Source organism: Zalophus californianus, chromosome 3 (assembly GCF_009762305.2).
Source record: "Zalophus californianus isolate mZalCal1 chromosome 3, mZalCal1.pri.v2, whole genome shotgun sequence".
Classification (NCBI taxonomy): domain Eukaryota; kingdom Metazoa; phylum Chordata; class Mammalia; order Carnivora; family Otariidae; genus Zalophus; species Zalophus californianus.
Genome location: NC_045597.1, coordinates 121,534,733 through 121,560,628, shown reverse-complemented (window position 1 = coordinate 121,560,628; position 25,896 = coordinate 121,534,733). Strand labels below are relative to the sequence as shown.

General features: G+C 39.6%; 1 protein-coding gene across 5 annotated transcripts in view; it reads right to left on the bottom strand.

Moving 5' to 3' along the window:
* GPD2 (glycerol-3-phosphate dehydrogenase 2) overlaps positions 1–25,896 on the bottom strand; it is a 212,841-nt gene that overhangs the window by 77,374 nt on the left and 109,571 nt on the right. For all 5 annotated transcript variants that reach the window (XM_027589924.2, XM_027589922.1, XM_035726672.1 and 2 more), the window contains exons 2-3: positions 23,763–23,872; positions 5,103–5,274 (exon numbers count right to left, since the gene is read on the bottom strand). In XM_027589924.2, the coding sequence (XP_027445725.1) occupies positions 5,103–5,274; positions 23,763–23,864 (274 nt within the window). In that variant the 5' untranslated portion in view covers positions 23,865–23,872. The remainder of the gene's footprint in view (positions 1–5,102; positions 5,275–23,762; positions 23,873–25,896) is intronic.

Below are 25,896 nucleotides of genomic sequence, written 5' to 3'. Positions count from 1 at the left end.
AAGCCGTAAAGACTAAACTTATAAATCAGATTTTTAAACCAAAAATGTCCTAGGTGATCCTCGATACATAAAAGAACAAAAAAACCTGAAAAAAAAAAACCACCTTGAAGAACCCTGTGGGGGTGATTATATTTATCAGATTCTCCTCATTTCAGCTCTCCCTGGGGGCAGAGTGCCTCCAGCTGCACTTCAAGACTGGGCTCCTGCCCGGAGACTGGACCCAGTGTTAAACAGAGAAGCCGTTTCTATTGATTCTGGAAACCTGCAGAAGAACGTGATGAGAATTGTGCATATTATGTTTATAAAATCATATTCCCAAATGAAACAAATGAAAATTGATTCCCAAGAAAAGGCAGAGGGTAAGAATGCAAATAAATGTTCATTAGGAAGACTTCATGACTTTTTCTCTGCCTTCTACAGTCTTTGTTTATCCATTACCAAAATTGCATTTGGGCATAGTATTTCATCAAAAAGCTTGTGCAAACATTTCTAGACAAGCCCTTTAACATCTGGTGGTTCCCCCAAAACTTTGATGTCCTGAAAAATCTAATTATTACTGGTAACTTTAAAAGATCACAGTAATTTATTTTTGTCAAATGTGACTAAAGATTAATGGAAACAATCAGGAATAATTTGGTAAAAACATATCAAATGCAGAGAAAGCAAAATTTGTTGTTAAGTGAAGCATCAAATATAATAAAAGAGCAAATTCCATGAATGAACAGCAACAATGCACAATTCATTAACCAAATGCCCATGATTATTTCACACTTCAGAGGGCTACTGATATGATCAGAAATTGTAGTAAAAGGATAAATACAGATTAACTTCAGCATCTCTATACACTTTAATTATAAATCCTACCCCCCCAAGGGCTACCAGCATAATAAAAGAAATACAAACTAAGGTTTATCCATCCCTTTTATAAGGGATATTCCACAGATATAAAGCTCCATATATAAGACATTCAGTCAATCGCTACTAACTATAAAAATTTAAAATCTGGTCAACAGCCAGACTCTGGAACCTCTTATCTTCCCAAAGTTATCATCATCACCACCGTCTCCATCACTGCCCTCACATGACTGAGGTCATCAGCTCATGCACCAGTTCATGTCCTCATCACTACCGAATGTCCTTCACTGCCCAAAGAAAAAATGCACTTGTTCAGCAAAGACTAACAAACTATAAGCCCCTGGAGGACAAAAACCACATCTTACTAATCTGTTTATTCTCAGAGCTGGATCAGTACTTGACTCACAGTCTTGTTTTAAATAGGAAAAACAAACAAACAAACAAAAAACTTGAAACCTAAAGAATCATTAACAAGAACATCCTTGGGATGAATTCTTCAGCCATTAAAAAGAATGAATAGCATAGACATGATTAAATATACCGTTATTTGAAAGTAACACACTACAAAGTAATGACTATAGTATGATCTTGTCTAGGCTTTGAAAAAGATACAAATCTAGAAAGCGAGACTTTTTGAAAGGAAGCAAAGACACTGAACAGGGGTTGCATCATTATCATTACCCTCAGTCCCTCAACCTACCCTAACTCTTTGAAGGAAGCTGGCTCTCCAACACCCCTCAACCCCCGCTACCAGTTGTAGGTCTCCATTTAAACAATCCCCTCTGCCTTCATAGCATCTTTTCTCATCTCCTTCTATCACTGATATCCAGTCAGTTCTCCATCCCGCGTTCTATCCTACTGTGTATTTTCTCTGCCTCTGCTCTAAGCAATACAAGACACACACACACACACACACACACACACACACACACACACACACGCACACACACACACACATCCTGCATAGAAAATAAATTTACATTTTCTAACCACAGCAAAGTGACCCCTTATTCCCTATCACATTCTCCGTTCAGTAGTTCTAAATCTTTTCTACATGGAAGTCCCCTACTCCTAGCCGTAAGTAGAACATCTCTTTGGTTTTGTGTGAATAAAAATAGTTCTTTGTGGTCACACAAGCTCCTTTTTTTATATCTTAGAATCTTTACCCTTTGTTTCTGTCTCTGAGAGATGTCTCTTTATCTCCCTGCCAAACCTAAGACACATCTTTGACATCCTTGTTCCACATGTTGCTTTCTATTGCTTGCATATTAAGGTTCTCCTCCTGTACAGGTTTTTTTCCTGAGTCCCCAGAAATATTCAGATTGTTCCTCTTGAAAGAAGGGAAGGGAAGGGAAGGGAAGGGAAGGGGAAAGGGAAAGCAAAGGGAAAGGGAGGGGAGGGAGAAAGAAAGAAAGAAAAAGGGAGGAAGGAAGGAAGGAAGCATGCAGGAAGGAAGAAAGCAATTGCACATGTTGCCTCCCCTCTTTATATCCTATTACACCATCGAGTTACCTCCTTGCTGTTTTCTCTGTCTCTAGATCTCTTAAAAGCTTATGAGCAGCCCAGCTCCTTCCTTACAGCCTATCCATTCCTCATCACCACAAATGCTCTTCAGGGTCTCAAAGTGGCCTGGTCAGGAAAGTCCAAAGGCCTTCTTCTGGCATACCAGGCCCAGTCCCACCTCCTCGCCTTCTCTCACACCCCCTCTACACAGCTCGATGCTCCAAAGGGAACCGTTGCTCTCTCCCTCACACACTGACTCCATGTTTTTCCTCCCACGTGTTCCCTCATATTGCAACACTTTCACTAAGCAATGTTTGCCTATTAAAATTCTACCTATGCAAAATAGCAGCTTTCTTTCTCCTGACCATCCTCTGCAAATATGACGACCCTCAGCTCTATAGATCCAGAATGTCCGTACACCTTTTGAAAGGCACATATTCTCCATGATGTAACTGAGTCTATACAGACAAGCAGAACTGTGAGCACCTTAAAGGTGTCGGCTGTCAACCCAGTTTGTATTCTCATTAGTATCCTGCATACTGCCATGCATCCAACAGGCAGTCTGTGAATATTTGTGGAACTATAATTTTTAAAAATTGCTCTGTATTTCAATACATAACATGAACATAACTGGAAACACCAAAAAAAATGTATTTTTCTGAATCCTACTGGGGAAATGATCCGCTAGGACAGAAAATTGCCACCTGATCAATTCTAACTCCTGGGAGGGGTAGGCCCAAACAAGACCTCCCTCCCTTCCTTCCTTCCTTCCTTACAAACATGCCCTCCCTTTCCACTCTTCTCCTTAGGCCTCCAGGGGAGAGAGGTGAGTTCTAATACCTTGAGATAACTGCAACCATTCTTTCCAGCTGGTTTATTTAATATGTCCGAGAATAATGTGGCACAAATTATGAACCATGGATGGAAACAGGGAGTTCTGTGAAAATTGGGGACTGCCTGACAACACAATAAATTCCAAGACCTATATTTGAATTTACCATTATTTAGAAGTGACAAGAAGGATCTAAGCTGTGAAGTCTCCGTGGATCAAAACTTCAGTGCAGGTCCTATGCTTTCATAGTAAATCTAGGGCACTTTCCTGTTCGTGGCGCATGTGCCTAAATCTTGCCAAATTTATTCATTTCTTACGAGTAAATTCTACCAGGTATGTAAGGCAACTAAATGTAAGTCTAGGGTGGATGTGGCAGTAACTTAATATGAGAAGAATTATTCCATGGAATAAATTATTACCATTGAGTATGACACTGCAATAAATATTGAACCTTATACAGTAAAATAATCCAGAGTCAAAATTCCATGCAACAGTGCCCAGCCCGATTGGATACATCTAAGGATACCACAAAGATTATTTCTCCAGGACCGCTGGTTCTTAAAGTCTTTGCCTTAGGGGTGCCTGGGTGGTTCAGCTGGTTAAGCATCCGATTCTTGTTTTCGGTTTAGGTCATGGTCTTAGGTCCTGATCTCAGGGTCGTGATCTCAGGGTCATGAGATGGAGCCCCATGTGGGCTCCACACGCTGTGTCCCTTCCCCTCCCCACCCACCTCCCCCTACCAGGCTCTCACGCACATCAGTGCTCTCTCTCTAAAATAAAGAAATAAAATCTTAATAATAAAAAAATAAAAGTCTTTTGCCTTCATGTTAATAATGGCAGTTAGAGGGGTGCCTGGCTAGCTCGGTGGTAGAGTATGTGACTCTTAATCTCAGGGGCATGAGTTCAAGCTCCATGTTGGATGTGGAGCCTACTCAAAATTAAAAATAAAAATAATAAAAATAAAAATGGCAGATATAAATACTATCTCTAACTTATCGAGCTTCTATTTTGTGTGACAAGCCCTGTTTTAAGCAGTCTTTACGATTAATCCTCACAACAATCATTCAAAGAAGGTATTTTTTCCTATTGGAAAGATGAGGAACCTTACAGAAATTAAGGAATTTGCCCAAGTGAGTGCATGTGGGTGTGTTCACAACTATAAACACATCTAATAAAGCCACTGAGCCAGGATATGCACCCAGATTTCCTTCACCCCAAACTCCACAGTAATAACCACAGGCAAAAATCAAATTATTTTATCAAATATATCAAGTGGAAGAGCATCAGTGTTACATACTAAAATTTCTTTGTTTACATGTCATGTTTCCGATTTGAAAGAGCTTCTCATCATGCCTTTCCTAATGCTGACCAATTGGGTGCCTGAGACAGAACTACAGGTTAGCAACAAGTCTTTTCCATCATAAATTCGCATAAACCCCAGTCTCCCAAACTGAAGTCCATATTTCACTGGGAGAAACGCTTTTAAGAGATATAGGAACAAAAAGAATTATTTTAATAGATTAACTCGTTTTAATAAATCTTTTCTACCCTTCACTGACACCGATGTGATTTCAGACCATATACAAATATTTTTTATTTCATTAAAAGGTATTGACTTTAGGAGATTAGAAATAAGCAAGAACAGCAAATTCATGAACTCATAGGAACTTAAAGTTTTCTTTTTAAAGAAATTCCTTTACGCGTAAAATACCAGCTATGTTTAATTTTAAAATTGTGCGAGTGCCCCGAATTGAGAAACTATGAAGGTGCTTCACCACGGTTGGAAAGCCCAGCAAAGCAGTAGAAATGTGACTTTGCTAGCCTAGAGGGCACGCTGCCTGTTTGACTGGGGGCCAGGGTGGGCGGAGCCAAAACCGCCCTCCGGAAAACCTCCACCCACGTGGATACTCACCTCTGGTGACAGCATCCAGTGCACAGCCGCACCCTGTTGCCCCTCCTCCAATGACCAGGATATCGAATTCAGACACGTTCTGCAAAGTCAGCAGCTGAGCTTCTCTGGAAGGAGGCTCCTTGTTAACAGCTTCTGAGATGCACTCGGCTGCTTCGACATAGGCCAGGTTCACCTGGTGTGAGAAAGAGTCCAAAGTCCGCTTTTAATTGTTCATGGGGAATGCCAATGCAAGACACCTCCCGGTGTACTAAAAGATGTGTAATGGAGACAAGCAATACCAAAGCTAGGCCGTAGTCCACGGTCCACATGGTGCCACAGGACTAACTGCTCTGTAGAAAAGAAAAGTCTTTACAATTCGGGAGGTTGGGGGGGGGGTGCGTATTTTGTTTTGTTTTGTTTTAATAAGCCACAACTATTTAGGCAGGGAACACCTGGTTTCAGATTCAATATCTCAACTGCTTGTTTTGGGTTCATAAATAGCCACGTTCAACTATTTCCCACACTGTACAGCAATTCCCAAATACCTAGTCGAACACAATTTATAGGAGAACAGAAGGAAATGTTTTACCCCACAGCAGTAATTCATTCAGATAACATTTAAAAGTGTTGAAAGCAGGAGGAAAAAAGCACTTTATGCCTTTCTGTAATTTCTTAAAAGGATATGTTCTTCACTCCTTAATTCCCTGGCAAAAATAGATTCTAGAGCTTGGAGGTCTATGAGTTTAGGTCAGTATAATCAAAGAAGAATCCCCTTAACGGAAGTTATTGTCCTGTTTAAATGATCAGCTATGGCCAACGGAAATAATTTTTTTTAAGGATTTTAGTCAAAGGCTTCCCCATTAAATGTTTTAATATAAAATTATAGATTTTATATATTTAATATACACTATTTCAATTTTTGAAAGCTTTAACAATAAAATAAAGCCAGCGCTAGCCCCCACTAAAGGATAATGACCTTCCCTGTTTCTAGTTTTTCTTTCATTAGAAGGTAAACTATTGTCCTTAATAAAAAATGATGGTCTTAAAAAAAGAAAAGTTGCCAGAAATTAGAATCAAAAGCCCAGGAAAATAGATAAGTAAAATGCTAATAGTAGGTTTAATCACTATAGTGAACAGTGCTGGCTAGAGTTGCTCTAACAGTTATCCACAGGTATGTAACTTCGATTTTCCTTCCTCTAAATCCTAGCATCAGTCTAACGCCGGCAGTGTTTTTCCCATTCTGCTGTAGGCGCCACATAGGAAGCTCTGAACCACAAGGCCAAAGCCTGTCCAAGAAAAGGTGATTTTAACTCCAAGCATAATATTGTTCTGATAAGTGATTTTTTTATTCATTTAAATAAAATAAACCAAGTTTTTCCTTAAAATTGAATTTAATTATTGTCAGGCCAATTGGATTTCTATAAAAATAAATCTAGAAGCCACAGAGGACACTGAAAGAAACCCGCATCAGAGGGTCCTGGCTTTGGTCTCAGCACTCTTTTGTCTACCAGTATGTGACTTTTGACACATTATCTCCCTGGGCGTTGGTTTCTTCCTTTGTAGAATGGGATAAACCCCTGTGATGTCTCTAGCTCTTCACCTCTGAGTCGTCCTCAGTCTGATGGATGAATGATAGGAGAGTAGTTGGTCAACTGTAAAGTACCACCACAGAGTTGTTGCTATTACTTATTAAATAATTTAATCATTTAGTGACATGTAAATGGGAACTTTTAAAATACACTTTACTAAGTCTCATAAAAACAGATTATAATCAGGTGCCATAATTTTTCAGGCTATATAATCCAGATGCAAGCCACAAAAATCTTATTCTCCTTTATACAACTCCTCCACTTATCTACAAATAACCATTTCCCCACGTTCACATTTACATACATATTTACATACATTTACCATAACTAAATAAATGTAACTGCTAGGTTTTGGGGGAACATGACATTTTTCTGTCATGGGCTTTGCCTTCTATCATCAAAGAAGGAGGAGGAGGAAGAGGAGGAGAAGGAGGAAGAAGAAGAAAAAGAAGAAGAGTTTTATATATATACATATATATATGCAGTATATACATGTATAAAAGTACGTAGAAAGAACAAATGCCAAAGTAAAGCAAAGAAGCACCAGGCTATGACTGTTCTGGTCAGGGAGGGAGGGTCTTTCATCTGAGGATTCAACTGGGCCATGACAGATGGGTAGTACTTGGACATAAGACTGACAAGTGACTAAACTGCCAGAGCATTTTCACACATTAAAAAAAAAAAAAAATGCTGACATTTTCTGCTTGGTAAGTTTTATAGAAATACTCAGGAAATAAATTTAAGGACTATATCATGATATAAGTCATTAGAACTTGGTAACACTAAAAGGCGCCTGTTCTACTCTGCTAACAGGTCATAACTATGAATATTAAACTCAACTGAATTTCTTCCTCAGCAAGTATGCTGGGTCTGATGGGCACCCCTCATGCCTTGTGGGCTTCTCATTCCACGGACTGCATGCACTGTTTCTCCGTCTTTATCCCTTGTATCTTCCTTCCCCGCCCAGCGTACTCTATCTCAACTCACCTTAAGAATAAAAAAAAAAAAAAAAAAAAATGCCTCTTACGTATGTTTTTACCACCCTAAAAATTCTGGAAAGTCCTGTATACCCTTGCTTTTTCTACTGCCTCACCTCCTACTCACTCAACCAACTCCTCAATTCATTCTAATCTTCATTTTCATATACACACCATCACCACCACCACCACCACAACTGACTCATGTCCACTTTGCTGCGAAATCCAGTCAGCACATTTTATCTGTCATCCTAGCTGTCACCTCAGCACACAACTTTCTGGTCACTCACCTTGGCATCTGAGAGACAATTGTCTGAGCTGAGCTCTCTCTCTCCAGCCTCTCTTAAACACTCTCTCTTAGTTTCCTCTGGAGGTCCCTCTACTCCTCAACATTAAGCACTTAGGTTCCTCTTGGGTCTCTCTCTAGAGACACTCTAGAGAACTTCTTCTACCTCCATATGGTCATATAACTTTACACCACACTGACGTCTAATTTTGCTCCCCTATCCCAGAACCCAGACATCAAACTACCTACTTGGCACCTCCATTTGGATGTCTCACATATATCTCAAAACTGAAAAATTTTCCCTATCAATGTTCATCAGGGAAGGCGCCATTTTGCATCTAGTTGCTTAGGCCACTGTCCTAAGTCCCATATCTGATCAATCACTGAGTACTATCAGTTCCGCCTTCTAAAAAAGTCCCAGGCCCAGTCACTTCATCTTCATTGCCACTTTTCAAGTCACAGGTCTTTACATATTCACCATGCCTACCTCCAAGTCGGTGTGCATACTGCAGGTGGGGTCAGCATTATAAAACCCAAATAATGTCATTTCCATGTGTAAAAGCCTTCAAGAGCTTCCAGTTTAAGTTAGGTTACAGGTAAGCATCTTTACCTTAGTTTCTAAGATTCTTCACAGTCTTTTAGAGTAGGCTGAACTTAACCAAAAAAAAAAAAAAAGAAAGTGGACAATATCAAGTGCAGGTGAAGATACAACACAATTGGAACTCTCTTATATTGCTGGCAGAAATGCAAAATGAAACAGCCATTTTGGAAAACTTGAGTTTCTTATAAAAGTAAACACACACCATTCAACCTAGCAATCCTCTCCTAGGTAATTACTCAAGAGAAATCAAAAGTTGTGTTCACACAAAAACCTGTAGCAAATGTTTACAGTGGCTTTATTTATCACTGGTGAATGACTAAACAAACTGTGCTGTATTTATGCAATGGAACAATAACTGGCAATAAAAAGAATAAATCACTGATAGACCTGACAACATTAATGGATCTCAAATGCATTCTGCTAAGTTAGGGGTCAGCGAATTATGGTTTTCCACCCAAATCTGGCTGCTGTCTATTTAAATAAACCAAATTTTATTGGAACATAGCCACACCCAGTCATTCGTGGATAGTCCATGACTGTAACAGCAAAGTGGAGAAGTTGCAGCAGAGATGCTATGGCCTGCAAACCTGAAACATTGACTACCTGAGCCTTTATGGAAAAGTTTGCCAATCCCTGGGCTAAACGAAAGAAGACAGACTCAGAAGTCTCTATATGACATGATTCCATTTACATGATCTTCTGTAAAAGCATAAGTATAGGATCAGAAAACAGATCAGTGACTGTCAGGGTCTGAGGACAGGGGGAGGGAAACACTGACTACAAAGAGCATGAGAGAAATTTTGAAGCGGATAGAAATGTTCTCTACCTTCACTGTGGTGGTGGTTATATGACAGTATGTGCTTGCCAAAACTAACAGCACTATATTATAAAGGATGAATTGTACTGCATAATGTAAATTATACCTCAATAAACTCCACTTTAAAACAAGTAAGCAGACATGTGTCGATAGCCAATAGGCACATGAAAAGATGCTCAACATTACTAACCGTCTGGGGAATGTAAATCAAAACCACAATGAGATATTATGTGATACTTGTCAGAATGGCTAGCATCAAAAAATAGGTGGCACCTGTGTAGCTCAGTCGGTTAGGCATCTGACTATTGATTTCAGGTCAGGTCTTGATCTCAGGGTTGTGAGTTCAAGCCTCACATTGGGCTCCATCGCTGGCATGGAGCTTTCTTTAAAAAAAGAAACAAAGGTGTTGGTGCACCTGGGTGGCTCCGTCAGTTAAATATCTGACTCCTGATTTTGGCTCAGGTCATGATCTCAGGGTTGTGAGATCGAGCCCTGAGTCAGGTTCCACACTGGGTGTGGAGCCTGCTTAAAATTCTCTCTCTCCCTCTCCCTTTGAGCTGCGCCCCCCAAAATAAATAAATAAATGAATACATACATACATACATACATACATACATAAATGTTTTTTTAAAAAAATACAAGAAATAACAAGTGTTGGCAAGGATGTGGATAAAAGGGAGCCCTCATACACTGCTGGTGGGAATATAAATTGGAAAACAGTAAGGAGGTTCCTCAAATAATTAAAAAAATAGAGATATCATATGATCCAGCATTTCCACTTCTGGGTATTCATCTGAAGAAAATGAAAACATTAGTTGAATGGATAACAAAGATGTGGGGTGTGTACGTGTTGGTGTGTGTGTGTGAGATATTCCATTTTATATATATATATATATAATTAGCTATATATTGTGTATATATATATAATTAGCTATATATATATCTAGTCAGCCATAGGAAAAGATGAAATCTTGCCATTTGTGACAAAATAGATGGACCTTGAGGATACCATGCTAAGTGAAATAAGTCAAAGACAAATACTATATGAATTAAAAAACAAAACAAATGAACAAACAAAATGGAAAAAGACTCCAAGATACAGAAAATGAACTGATGGTTGCCAGAGGGTAGGGGTTTGGGAGAGATGGGCAAAAAGGGATGAAGGGGTTAAGAGGTATGATCGTCCAGTTATGAAATAAATAAGACACAGAGATGCAATGTACAGCAAGGGGAATATAGTCAATAATATTGTAACAACTTGGTATGGTGATGGATGGTAATTAGACTTACTGGGGTGACCATTTGGTAATGTATATAAATACTGAATCACTATGTTGTACACCTGAAACTAATACAATGCTATATGTCAATTCTTCTTCAATTTTAAAAAAAAGCAAATTATGTAATAAACATTTTACTTTTTTCTACTCATTTAATCCTCACAATAACCCCATGAGTTGAGTACTATTGTGTTCTCCATTTTACAGAAGTGACTGAGACAAACGAAAGCTAATTGGCCCATGATTAATGCAGCTCGCATACGGAAGAGCTGAGAACTGCACCTCCACAGGCTGCCCACAGACTAAGTTTTATGTTGCTACACCACACGGACGATACATAATGTGAGAAAAAAATGAGGAGACAAACTTATCAGTTAGAATAGGATGAGATATCACCAGTTACCAAAGGCAGAAAGTTTTTGGTTTTTTAGTATGGTTTTGTTGTGGAGGGTGCTTTCCTGAAAAGTTCTTCCAAAAAAATTTTTTTAAAAGATACAGCACTATTGAGGGTAATTTATTTAATTTCTGACACTACATTTAAAACAACATTTTATTTTTGTTTATATTTTTCCCATAAAAGCTGGGGAAGTGTTGCAACTGAGAAGCTAAGCACCAAGTTTATTTTAGAGGCAGTAAACACAGCCTAAGGCCCTACTTATAGTTATGACAAGAGACTCATATGGCTTCATATGGCTTTGAGTCTCAAAAACACATCTGCACTCTACCTTCCCTAGAATATGTTGGCTGATGGCAAATAAAGAACAGAAAAGCAGCCAGAATAAAACAGTGGTGGTAAGTAACAACGTGCTTTAAGAACAGAGCTATTTGTGCTCCAAATCTTCTCAGACCAGCTCTTTTGCAGGCAGCTTGATTACGCAGGAATCTGGGAGATAAGCCCCATTAAAAGACTGACCCAGAGATTCTAGAAGAAACCCTGGAATGGCAACATGCCCTAAATCATCTGAGAGACCAAAACTCACGTGTCCTGACAAGACATCTGACCCACAATCACTTACGCATCCAATCAATATGTATTAGAGGTCCTCGGGAAGTCTGTAGACTGGAGGACAAGTCAAAAAGATAAACGGTCAATCATAATATTGCTTAACAGGAAGATTTAAGATAGAGAAGAGGTCACAAGAGCCACAGGAGGCATACCTCATCCAGATTTCCTGGAAATTATAGCTACATCAAGTCAAGAAAGACTAAGAGGCATTAGATAGGTAACAAGACAGGAAGGAAGTGGGAACAGCATGTGCTGAAACCAGAAGTCATGCTAATGTATTTCTTTGTGCAGCACACTACTTCCTTAAAAACATGAGTTACATATTCCAATACTTAAAAGTTGCTATGTTTTGTAGAACGATGATTTCTGAGATGAATCTGTGGCAAGTACACAGCCGCTGCTGCCCTCGAGCAGGGATTGTGTGGTCTTTTTAGTCCAGGGCTCCTGCTCACTGGTTTCAGGCTTTTATCTCACCCAGTGTAGCCCCTGCAGACAGAGAAGTTTGCTGATTCTGGCCTAGAGACAGGACAAGCCCAATACTATGATTCGGCCATTAAAGCCACAAGAAAGGAGAGCTCAAGAATTCCAACCACACCTCCCAAACAAAAAATTCTTATCCTGGTGGAATTAGGAGAATATTTAATATTACTTTGATGTTGTTATTTCTGATATTAAATTATGATGGTCTATGGGGAAGTAGGCATTTTTTTAAACTTGTAAGCAAATGTTCATCGACTTTTTAAAAAGATAAAATTCCTCCAGAATTCTGATAGTAAACACGTAGTTTTTGTCAAGAGATTGGTACCTGTGAACACCTACAGGGAACTGAAAGCCAAGTTCATAATCTTTGAGAGTTTATATCCCAGAGAACAGAACAGGGTTCAGAATGAGATCAGTTTTACTATGTCTGTGCATCATTAGACTTGCAAATTAAGAAAAAAAAAGAAGAATCCTAGACATTTGCAACTTCAGGTGAGACCGAAAACAAGATCTAATAATTAGCGTCTGTTTCTGAAAGAAGTGCATATTTAAAGACCACAGGCAATTAACGACCAGGTTGTCCTGTAATCATGTACAGTAATAATTGGAGTATAAAGTAGGGTTTCATGCAAATCATTTTGTACTGCAACTATCACTCTCACTCTCTCCCATATTATGTGATTCAATCACATACTGCTAATGGAACTGTTAGATTTAAGGGAAACTGCTTTGCGTTTTGTTGTCACAAAAAAGACCAACAATATTTGTATTTTCCTAGAAAGAAGAGGCAACCTGCATCTCTTTACAGTGAATCTTAACATGTTTTAATGGCCTTTACCTCCTGAATCACTTTGTGATTCTAAACAATGATGTTTTTTCTTGTACTTACATGACAGTAAGCAACATTTCTTACTGCGAACATCCTCGGTGAGGGACTTATGATGACTCTGTAGGAACAGTTGCTAATGGATAGACTGTCATCTCCACTGGGGACCAGAGAAGAGAAAACAAGCCCTTCCTTCTGGGGTGACTGAGATCAGTGCCCCAGTTCACCTTGAAGGTGCTATCCAGGCTTTATGTGGCTGTGATTCATTTGAGAAATCACAGAGAAGCTCTCTTAATAGCAATCATGATATATCCAAACTATTAAATTGTAAACCTTTTTTATAGCTCAAAAGGAGGGAAAACCCTTTGGTTCTGTCTGAATCTACTTCAGATAAGCTCACATCATAATTGACTACATGATCTGAGGTTTGGGGAATATGTTTTCTTGGTTTTCAAATAAATATTTCAGAAACGATATATTTGGAGGTGTCTCAACTTGATATTGCTCTTCAATTGCAATAGCCTACTGAGAACTAGAGGATCTGGAGAGGAAGCCTGAGCTCAGGGAGGCCAGAGAGGGAAGAGGCGGCACTGGGGCCTGCTGGGCTGCTACTGGTCCCCACACTCTAATGAACTAGCTCCTATCGGTCTCATCGTTACCACAGAATGGAGGCATTCCTTGACCACTGAGGAAAGTGAGTTCAGTTATTCCTTATGCAAATAACTGAGAGGATCACAATTTGATCCCAGGTTTGACTCCACATCCCATGACCTCAGCTGTGCCAGGCTCTCTTTGCCTCTACATGTAGGTTACCTGGGCCCCTCAATCCATCAGCCTCTCTGACACCAGCAGTGTGGGAAGCTGTTGATGACCATCAGTGAACTCAGAAGTGTTCGGGACGGTGGCCAGCCTGTGGCCAGCCACCCTGGGCAGTCAAGTTCCATGAAATACCACTCTTCCTTAAAAACTTCCCCAACACATACATCTGGAAGTGGATACAGGGGGTTCACTCTTTTCCCATCCCTTGCAGGTAAATAAAATGCTGACCCCATGAGCCAAATGATCATTTCCCAGTTTGACAATCTGGATGGCCCTCAGCTACATTTTAACTTGATGTTCAAAATAGTTCTGGGTCAAATTTATGATGCACACTTTCCATTTCTCTGAGAATTATTTCTTCAAATATATACTTTTTTTATAACGTTTCTATTTGTACTCACAAGCATATAATTAGATCTCAGAAGTTCTTTGTTGAAAAACCACAAATTACAAAATAAAGGAAGTAAAATTAACATTGCCTAACTTAACACATCTATTTTCTTCTTAATTTGCCAAAACTCTACCTACAGGAAGCCTTCCAAACATAAACATAATTTAACTATTAAGCTGGAAAATGAGGAGAAGGGAAGGGAACTAAAGAGACTCTCCCCAAAGCATTTATAGAAAGTTTGCTCAGTTCCACAATATCCCTAAAAAGTTTCTTAAAGAGGCCTCAAAATGAATAAATAGTTGAAAATGAAATGCAAAGTCAAATCAGAATGAATGTCAATGTTGCTCAGTTAGCAACAGCCTAGAAGCTCACCAGCTGTCAACGCTAATCATAGCTCAGTCGTTGACTCACTGTGTGACCTCTAGCAGTACAGTTAACCTCGCTGATTTTGTATGCCAGCAATAAAATAGCATCACAAACTCCTCGAAGGCCTGATGTGAGTTATAACTCAAAGATATTGCCATGGCCCCACTTTGGGAGCTAAGTGTTAAATAAAAACCAAAATTATAAGGAAGATGATAGGATGCTCTTCAAAGAACATTTCCAGCTCTGTCGGCATAATTTTAGTGCTTTGATGAAGCATGCCTCTGAAGAAACAGTTAACCATATAGAGTAGTTAAGAATAGTTCAAACTGGCCTTATGGAAAATATAGTGTATTCAGAATCCTCATCAAGCTTTAGATATCAGACACAGCCCCAACATATTTAGTTGTGTTTCTAGGAGAAAAACAGTTCTTCCAGGAATCTATGCGCAGGGTTCTACATAAGACAAGCAAGTGAACGGTACAGTTTTTGGCATAAACTCTAACAATAAAACTCTCCCCAAAAGAAATGCAGCTCCTTTGTCAAATGGATTAGAAACTAAAGTCAGGACGCAGACGTAATGGCTGGATGCTTAAAACTTTTTCTCTTCCTCCAGAGAACAATGCTGGGTTGCATTTCCCACCCTCCCTGAGAGTTGGCTGGAAATGATCCGGTGGGTAAAAAAGCCCTACAATATGGCAGAGCCACTGGAATAAAGAGACACAGATCCCTGAATGATTTCAAGAAACAGGTCCCCCATCTATCCTCACTGAACTGTATTGTGAGCAAGAAATAAACCTTCATGGTGATAACCCAGTGAGTTCTGGGGGTTGTTTATTACACCAATTAGCATGCTCAAATTAATACACAACTATGGGATATGTTTAGCATTACAACCCAAGATTCACAACTCCCCTACCCTGCATACAGTCCATACACAGTTCAGAATCTTCCCCAGGTGGATAAGGACCCATCATTTACAGAAAATTAAGTCCAGGGCGCCTGGGTGGCTCAGTTGGTTAAGCGACTGCCTTCGGCTCAGGTCATGATCCCTGGATGGAGTCCTGCATCGGGCTCCCTGCTCGGCAGGGAGTCTGCTTCTCCCTCTGACCCTCCCCCCTCTCATGTGCTCTCTCTTTCATTCTCTCTCTCTCAAATAAATAAATAAAATCTTAAAAAAAAAAAAGAAAATTAAATCCATACATATAAAGCTCCAACAGGACAGATCACCAAACACAAGCCCCACTAAACCATAGTGCAGAGACATTTCTACCTTTATATCTGACATAATGTTGACATCAATAGCTCTTCAAGCAGGCAGGTGGGACCAAGGAGCCTGTTACTTAACCACTAGTTGCTTCTCTCCTCCTGAATATGCATTCTTCATACAGTATCTAACATGATAGTACCCCACCTAAACATCAGCATCAACAAAAACGAAGACTGTTTAAGAACAGTTGCTATTCCAGAACTTCATAATATTTTTTTTAAAGAAAAAGGCTGTTTATGAACCTATGAAAAACGCTTCTGGAGATGGAAGATTATTTACTTAGAACAAACAAGTCTGATGGCTGGAATTGACTCACCGAGTTAAAAGCAATCTGGTAAACATAAAGCAGACGTGTCGTGTAATAATTTCAGCTACATCAGTGCTCAGGAAGACTTATATTGATTTCAACCTCACAGATACTCTTTAGCTTAGGAACCAGAAGAATATTTGCAACTGAGGTTAAATTCATAAAGATATTAAGCATATTCAAAAATTAAACAGTTACATCCAATCAAAGATACTACTGAAAAGTCATGTGGGCATGGAATTTTTAGAATTTAAAACTTAATTGGCATCATGTCCTAAGTGCTATGCAAGTTCTATTTGTGTATCTGTATATTTTAAAGGCTTTTTTTTCGCCAGCAGTTTTAGGTTTATAACAAAATTGAGAGAAAGATCCAGGGGTTTTCCACATCCCTCCTGCCCTCACACATACAGGTCCTTTGTCAACATCATTCACCAAAATGGCATATTTTTTACCAAGAATGAACCTACACTGACACATTATAATGTCAATAGTTTACTTAAGAGTTCACTCTTGCTGTTGTACATTTTATGGGGTTGGACAAATGCATAATAACACAGATACATTATTATAATATCATACAGAGTAGTTTCATTGCCCTAAAATCCTCTATGTTCTGCCTATTCACCCCCCACACACTTCAGGTAACCACTGATCCTTTTTCTGTCTCCTGTAGTTTTGGAGAACCCATAGTGGAGTTCTTCCACTATCATTTTTTTCTTTCCATGTCTCTTCATGGCATGGTAGCTCCTTTCTTTTTAGCACTGAATAACAGTCCATTGTCTGGATGCACCACAGTTTATTTATCCATTCACCTACTGAAAGACATCTTGGTTGCTTCCAAGTTTTAGCAATTATGCATAAAGCTGTTATAAACATCCCTGTGCAGATTTTTGTGTGAACGGAGTTCTCAAGTCTTTTGGGGGAGCACCAATGAGAGTGATTGCTGGATCATATGGTAAGAATATGTTTAGTTTTGTGAGAAACTGCCCCACTGTGTTCCAGAGTAGCTGTACCATTTTGTGTTCTCACCAACAATAAATGAGGGTACCTGTTGCTCCACATTCTTCACCAGCATTTGCTTATGATTTTTATTTCAATAGATATTCATCTGAACTTCATGTTTCTCTATCCTCTACCAGTTTCTCTGTCCGGCAGTTAATATAAGCCACATTATGCCAACCAACCAAAAGCTCTGCTATGTAAAGAAATCTGGTGCTATGGCATTCTTATTATGCCTAACAAGTCTAGGTCTATTTCAAATGTTCACATCCTATATCGGGGAAGGGAAAGTCCTAGATACTAAAGACCTGCTTTGTGTCAGGTCCTGTGGCTTGTATGTATTGACTTAGTGCTTGGCAGGGGGAAAAAGCCCAGGAATCAGCGACATTAACCCTACCTTACGAAGGAACTGGAATTCTGAAAACTTTCATAACCTGTGCATATTACTAGGCTCACCAAAACCCCTCCACACTTGTGTAACAGATAAATTCAGGAACTAAATATCTATTCATTCGGGGGTCCATTGAAATAAGTCCCAAAGGAGATCTTACTTTCACTAGAGATGATCATTCTATTTTTACTCTTTCTCCAATCTTATCTTTTGTATTTTGAGTCATTAGTATTATCAATCAAAAAGCTCTGCTTTATTAGAATCTCTCACAAATAATGTATTGAGAAGAGACTGAAATTACAAGTTAAAACAATGTTCTCAAAATTCCTATGGATTTTAATTACTCATGCATCACTTTGCCTCTCATTAGCATATGTATTTTTCCTCCTGAGTTTTGATGATACTAGTAACACAGGTAATACAGTTTTACCTGTAATTCAACTCACCTAACACATCACCACTATCATTTTTTCATGTTGCCTTAATTCATACAGAAAACAGAGTGAACTCTAGTATTTTGTAGACCACTCACAAGTGTAGTAAATTGCTGTCTCTTACAAAGTGAGAGGCTATTTTGCAAAGCATGAAGATCCTGTCAATAATTACTATTACTACATCATTGACTTTGGAAAATAATAAGCCTAACTGCATTCCACTTCAAGCTAAAATGATACAAGAGAATTAAAAAAAAAAAATCAGGCCTTTTTAAATAATGTTTGTTTTTTAGAATGTTTCACCATAGAATCCAACAAATAGCACTGTACTATATAAAATTAATTTACCAAAAATACTATATTCACATAACTTTTTGGAAACATACCAGCCATATAAATCAAGTCTGCCATAACTCATAAAGACCCAAGTAGAAAAAGAGAAGAAACAACAGGAACTTAAAGTAAGTTATTACTTTCAACAGAAAAAGGGTTTTAAGTTAATAACTGGGATTGTCCACCTGCTTATTGGCTCATCATCAGATCAGGAAGCAAGGCGAAGAGAAAACAGAGGTGTCTGTATACCTCTTTTCTGGCCATTCTCTTACAACCTCAGGTGAAGGACATACCAGTGCTGCTGATCTCAAAGTCTTAACAAGGTAACCCTGAATGCCAGGATCACCAGTGACAAGAGCAACTTTCCTGCTCCTTATAACCACACTTTATATTCTTTTTTTTTTTTTTTTTAAGATTTTATGTATTTATTTGACAGAGAGAGGGAACACAGGCAGGGGGAGTGGGAGAGGGAGAATCAGGCTTCCCCCCGAGCAGGGAGCCCGATGCGGGGCTCAATCCCAGGACCCTGGGACCATGACCTGAGCCGAAGGCAGACACTTAACAACTGAGCCACCCAGGTGCCCCCGACACTTTATATTCTTATCACCTGGGGATCTAATACTAGCTCAGACTTTTTGAAAGCTCACTATGTTCCAGAACCTCTTCCAGGGTTTATTGCTCCTCAGCATTCCTATGAAGGAAGTACCACTGTTCTCTCTGTTTTACAGATAGAGGAAAATGAGGTCCAGAGAACTTAGAAAATTGTCCATGGTCTCTTAGCTCTTTAGTAGAGCTAAGCATTGGATGCAGGCAATCTTTGCAGAGATCATACTCTCATCCTTTATGTTCTATCACTCATGAATGGAACGAAATTTGATCAATAAGAATCTCTGAATTCCCTGATTCTAATACAATCACTCCTCAAACTGAAAAGAGACCTTGATTTCCATACCCTGAAGCTCATTCCCTGCCTTCGTAAGGTACAGAAAAAAAAAAAAAAAAAAACTTTCACATCCGGGCTTTGAGAAAGCTCTCAGTGGTTTTCAGGCCTCACCTCAGAGTTGGCTCACAAAGCCCACTACACCTTCAGAGTGGGTAATGGAAGGAACAAACCGAGCATGTGTTACGTGAGAGGGCCCACCCTCAGACCTAAATAGATCTTTGTTACATCAACCACACCTCTGGGGTTAAAAAGAAGCCCACACTATCACACCAGTGTTTCCAGTTAGACCTAGAAGGTATGAGATAAACGTTGAGTTTAAAAAAACAAAAAGTTTCAAAAAATGCCTTTGGTCTATGATGAAAGACAAAAGCCTGGGGCAACCCTCAGTCAAATCTTTGCATGCCCACCCTGTTTTTGTCCCCATTTTCCCCAGCCACCCACATTCTTCCCACCTACCTGAGGAACTCTCATGCAGCCCTGGTTTTAACACTCTCCAATTCTGCTCCTCACTAAGGTTTACTGGCTCTCAAAGTACCCAAGACTCTCTCTCCTAATTTAAACTCCCCTCTCCATCCACTCTGTTCTCTCATCAACTTGAAATTAGAAAAGGAGACTCTCCCATGAAGTGACACTTCTCTTTCACTAGATATGAGGGAATCACTAGAAGAGCATCCTGTCCGGAGAGGAAGACCAGATATCCTCCACGTCCCTTCCGATTAAAATTATTATTAAACTGACCTATACTAAATAGTGAATGACCAATAACTTGCTCTCAAAAATCTGCACACCACTCCAGAGGTGTTTGTTTGCCACGTTCCTGGTGGGATTTAAGACCGTGGTATATACCCACTGTGATTCTAGCTACTACTCAGCCTCCTGGCCCTTGGCATATAGCTGGTCCGGGGAGAGGAAAATCAAGAAAACTTTGTGGATATTTAAATCACCTACTTGTGGGTGAGGAAATAAAAGGAGGAACATGAAATGAATAGGAAGCCTCTCCAAGACCACTCAAAAAAACCCTACATGCATAACTGAAGGGAGCCTGGAAAGTGGATGCTATTTGTGGTCACAAACCTCCTTTCCTGCAAGTGGACACAGTCAAAAAAAAGTCAGCCAATATTCATCTCTTCATCAGCTTCCTCACTGTAATAGGAAAATTTAGGTTGCTCCAGCTCCAAAAGAAAATAATAATAATAATAATAATAATAATAATAATAATATCTCCTTAGGCCATCCCTTCTAACTCTGATCAATTTATCTTAAAAGAAAAAAAAATCTCTATGCTTTCCTTAGGTCAACAATGGACACTACTGATCACTGAAAAACAAAATATAAATTTTAATAATATACTTGTATGAGGGAAAGCCACACTATGACATGAGACCAAACAATCATGCTATTACCTCTAACCCCCGACCTGTCTCCAGAAATGCTAGGGTCTCCAGAACTGTCTCTATCTCCGCACCTACAATAGCTTTTTTTTTTTTTTTAAAGATTTTATTTATTTATTTGACCGAGAGAGATACAGTGAGAGAGGGAACACAAGCAGGGGGAGTGGGAGAGGGAGAAGCAGGCTTCCCACCGAGCAGGGAGCCCGATGTGGGGCTCGATCCCAGGACCCCAGGATCATGACCTGAGCCGAAGGCAGCCGCTTAACGACTGAGCCACCCAGGCGCCCCTACAATAGCTTTTATTCAAGCAACTGGGTAAACGGTAAGTGAACAGTATCTTATTTGATTTCATAGTATTTTCTGTTTAATCCAAAAAATGGATATATAATAGCATTCCTTCATTATCCCCCTTGCAAATACAAGCTGTTTTAAAACGTAGAATTGATTTAAAAGGTTTTGTGTGAGCTGACCTGGCACCTAAACACTTACACGTAGCACTACCTTTTCTGTCAGACATGCTTCAACAGATGACCAACTTTCAGAATCAAGCCGTTCGTATTTAGAATACAATTCCTGCCTGTACTTTAGGAAGGAAGCTTTGTGCTCAGAATATCAAATGAGCACAAGCTAGGAGCCAGGGGAGACAGAGCTGCAAGGGCAGGAATGCCAGCAAAATGTGCCTGAACTTGAACTCGACAGATGGCTTTCTAATACGTTAGTATCTTGGACTTTCGACACCAACTTATTCTTAAAGGAGGACAGTTTATCAATTAGAATCATCTTAGAAAACTGGAAAAAAAATAAAAACACAAGTCAATATGTTAAGCATTGCTCTGCAAAAAAATGGAGCATGCCTAGTCACATTTAAGGACATAGCTTCTACAAAACATAGCCAAATAATCAGTATCAAGGGGCAGATTTTTCTTGACCATTGAGAAGTCCCCCAGAACGGCTCTGATTGGCAGATATTTTCTGAGAGAGAACAGCTGAGGCCTCTGGTCATATTATGTCAATGGCTCAAATGAGTTGTCTCCTCTCCCTCCCCACCTCCCTTTTCTCTTTTTTGCTAATCCCTATGGCTACATCCCAACCTTCTACCCAAAATATGCTCAAGGCAGTGGCTTTAAGGGACAGGAATCACCACAAAAGAATGCACACGCTTGGATGAATGTCTTATGCAAACTCATTGATTGAATATGCCCATGGTGATTTTTCTCAAAAGAACTTGTCAGATTAAAATTATAAATGACTTGAAACTGCTGGTATCCATTTCATTTGGCTATTAGGGTGGTCAGGATGTGGCAGGTCTGGGCAAAATGACCCAGAAATCAGTAGATCCTTGTTTTGCCTTGATTTTACCAACTAAAATTCACCCCTAACGTGATTGATTACAGTATCAACTGTGTATTCTGTGAGATTAAAGAAAAATCAAACAAATAAATGAAACAGTATAACCTAAGTACAAAGGTAACTTACAAACTCTGAAGTAGAACACGCTTGCTGTGGTTAACAGACATAAACCATGTACAAATTTAGCAACAACTCATCATATTAGATATTGTGACCTTTGGCACCGGCATTTGCCAGTGTCATTTCGGACAGCCCTGCCCTGGGAAAGATGGCAGAAGTAACCTAATCCATGAAGGCCCATGTCCCAAACCGAACTGCCCTTCTGAAATAGCCTCAGCAGAAGCAGCATCTTTTCACACTGACTTTGAAGCAACCAAGGAAATATTTTTAAAGGAATAGTGCATCCAGCATGACCCATGAGTGAGGCTGCACTTCAGAGCCAGTCAGTCAATGAAGACCTGCAAGATATCCACCTCGGGGAAAACGTAAGCGCAACATGCTCACAGGTAAGAATGAAAAAGACTAACACAACCTATTCAATCCCCTCTGTCTTTAGGAAGAAGCACTAAAAATGAGCCCTCCCCCTTTCTTTTACTATAAGCCAGCAAATTGATTGTTCCCAATATGCGTTTTTAAAGTAGTATTTCTCCGGGCACCTGGGTGGCTCAGTCCTTAAGCGTCTGCCGTCGGCTCAGGTCATGATCCCAGGGTCCTGGGATCAAGCCCCACGTCGGGCTCCCTGCTCAGCGGGGAGCCTGCTTCTCCCTCTCCCACTCCCCCTGCTTGTGTTCCCTCTCTTGCTGTCTCTCTCTCTCTGTCAAATAAATAAATAAAATCTTTAAATAAATAAATAAATAAATAAATAAATAAATAAATAAATAAATAAAGTAGTAATTCTCACTCAGGACCTGGGATTCCAAGCAATGTGGCTGGTTCTACTGCCTCAGAGCACAAAGCAAAAACCAAGTGCAAGACAAGCCATGGCATACAGGCTCTCACAAAAATGTACAAAATGAGTAGTTAATAGGTAGTCCAGCTGCAAACAGCTTCCCAAATTCCTTTATCTCCATCTTGGAGTCAGGCCACACCACCAAACTGGTATCGTAAAATGCCCTAGAGTCGTGGGGAAGGGAGAACAGGAGACTAGTAATCCTAACTACTGAGGCGGCTGCTAGCATTTCAAGCCGAAAAAAGAACAAAACCAGTCCCCAAAATCATTTCCTGGCAACCATTTGGTGTAGTTGTTGTACAAAGGGAAAAAAATAAATAAAATGAAAATAAACTGAGCACTTTAAATTATTTGGAAACTTCATAGCAATCTCATTTCATGGCCTTCTCCCATTAAATATGTGACCCAGTATAAAGTAATGCTACATAAGTAAGTAAACCTTTAAGAAATAAACCCAAGATTCAACGCTGGTCCTTTTGTATAGGCCCTTTTCCATTTCCTGTCTCAGATGCCTGCTTGCCTGCCTTCTAATAAGACAAACTTTTGGCAGGAACACAGAAGGTATCCAGACATTCGGACGAATTGGACAAGGAAAGTCTAAATGAACAAAACTGTGGGCTTTGGAAATGAGGCACTCTTTTAAAACCAAAGAGCCAAAATAGAAGCTAAATAATATAACGCTCTGTGATAAAGTTTACTTTAAAAAAATGATACACACAGTTGTCAAGGATCATTTAAGGTAGTATTCCAAATCAGTGTCTGTCAGATCAAGTCGAAACAGTACTTTCTAAACAAACCGTTAACAAACACACGCCCCATGTGCAGTTCTTTAACAGATATAAGTTTCAAAGTATAATCAATACATGCATAATTACTTACTTGCTTCCTTCTGTAATAAGCAAATTGAGAGAGGCCTAGGACACTTGCAAGGGCGCCACCTCCAACAAGAATAGTCCCTTTTACTGCCTTTTGAAATGCCATTTCTTAGCCTACAAAGAAGAACAAAAAGGGAACAGAAAGAAGTGAATTGGGATTTTTATCAGATAACAATCCCCATAGTAAAAAGGGACCGTGCAAGATTCTGAAAAGATGTTAAGCTAGAAAACAAAACATAAAATAAGGAAGTTATCATGGGCCAAAAGCAACACACGAAAAAACTGAGACAAGGGAACTGACCACATAAAAGTCACCTTCCAACAGGAATTAAAGAAAGGAAAGCAGGTTATGAGACAACTGAAGATATTTACACAGTATAAAGTCAAGAGTGCCAGGAAAAGAAATGGCATTGTGTGACTCACAAAACTACACGCTGTACTTGCAATTGTGTTCAACCGCTAATCCGCTCCCCAAGGAGACCGGTGGAAGCCTGTCAGCAGCGGGCAGCGAGCCTCACGTGTACTTCAGGTTCTCTGGCACGGGGTTAATTCAGATGGTGGCACAACTCCTTTCCTGGGCTTTCCCCTCCCAATGAAGCTCTCACTGGAGCCAACTTGTGCACTCCTGTCCTTAAGGGGTCACACTTGACAGACTAAAAGTCAAAGGAAACCATGCCTTGATCCTTCCACAAAGTGACAGAAGATAATTCTTAGGGACTGCTATAATTCCTTTCATTAAGGGAACCTAAAAAAAAAGGTTTTTTCTAGCCAGGGTTGCATGGCACCACAATTTCAAGGGGACACTCTCCATATAAGCACTCTTTTTTGTTTGTTTGTTTTAGAGAGAAGGGGGAGGGGCACCTGGGTGGCTCAGTCATTAAGCATCTGCCTTTGGCTCAGGTCATGATCCCAGGGTCCTGGGATCCAGCCCCATGTGGGTTCCCTGCTCAGTGGGGAGTCTGCTTCTCCTTCTCCTTCTGCCTCTCCTCCCTGACTGACCCCCCCTACCTCCCTCTCCTGCTCGCTTGCATGCACTCGCTCTCTCTCTATCAAATAAATAAATAAAATCTTTAAAAAGGGGAGGGGGAGGAAGGGAGGGGCAGATTTGAGAGGGAGAGAGAGACTCCCCAGCAGATTCCACGCCCAGTGAACCGGAAATCATGACCTGAGGGGAAATCAAGGGTCAGATGCTTTAACTGACTGAGACACCCAGGTGCCCCTTGCTATATATTTCTAAATAAAGTCTTGTATTGTGTTAGCTCTTGACTTCCTTCTTACCTTGAAATATATATATATATATATACACACACACACACACACACACACACATTAAGTCTATATGTGTGAGTCTGTGCGTGTGCGTTTCCACTATTGGACTCATTATATTTTTAAGATTTTTTGCATGCTTCAATATCCTTTAACTTTTTCAAAAACAACATACAAAAAAGTGCATAAAAATGAAAATTCCACCAAAAGAACTCTTGCCAGCTTTTTATTTAGCTAAACAAGAAAAGATAACACCGTGTGATCACCTTAAAAAAAAAAAAAAAAAGAGTTCTAACTTAGAGTTGATCTTGTTGAATATCAATTCGACCCGCCTAAGACTTTCGTTCACCATAGCAGCTGGTACACCCACATCTTACAGGGAAGCCACTACCCTATTTTCCTGAATGGGGGAGGTCCGACCTGTCTGGACAACATACCGTATACTCTACAAGCATCTCATGACTCAGGAAAACATTTAATATGAAGTCAGTTTTAACCTGGGATAATAAAGAGCATAGAGTTATCTCAATGTAAATTATGGTACAGTTAAAATATTTGAGTCCATATAGGATGAGTAGAATCTATTAGCATAACTATACTAAATCAAAGAATTTCAGTGCAGTTGGTTAACTGTGATTCTATAGAAAATTCATTCTGGAATACTATAAATTATATACTAAAATAAAAGTTGGTATTTCTGAAAATTTTATTTTTCCTCTGACCTCACTCCTTCTGACAAACTTAACACTCGTCTTTTTTATTAAGATTCTCACCAGAAAAAATATTTCACACGTATATGTTTCTCCGCTGCTGGAGGTCTCTTCATCAAATGGATCCTCTTTCCCAAGTTATGCAAAACAACTGGTATATAT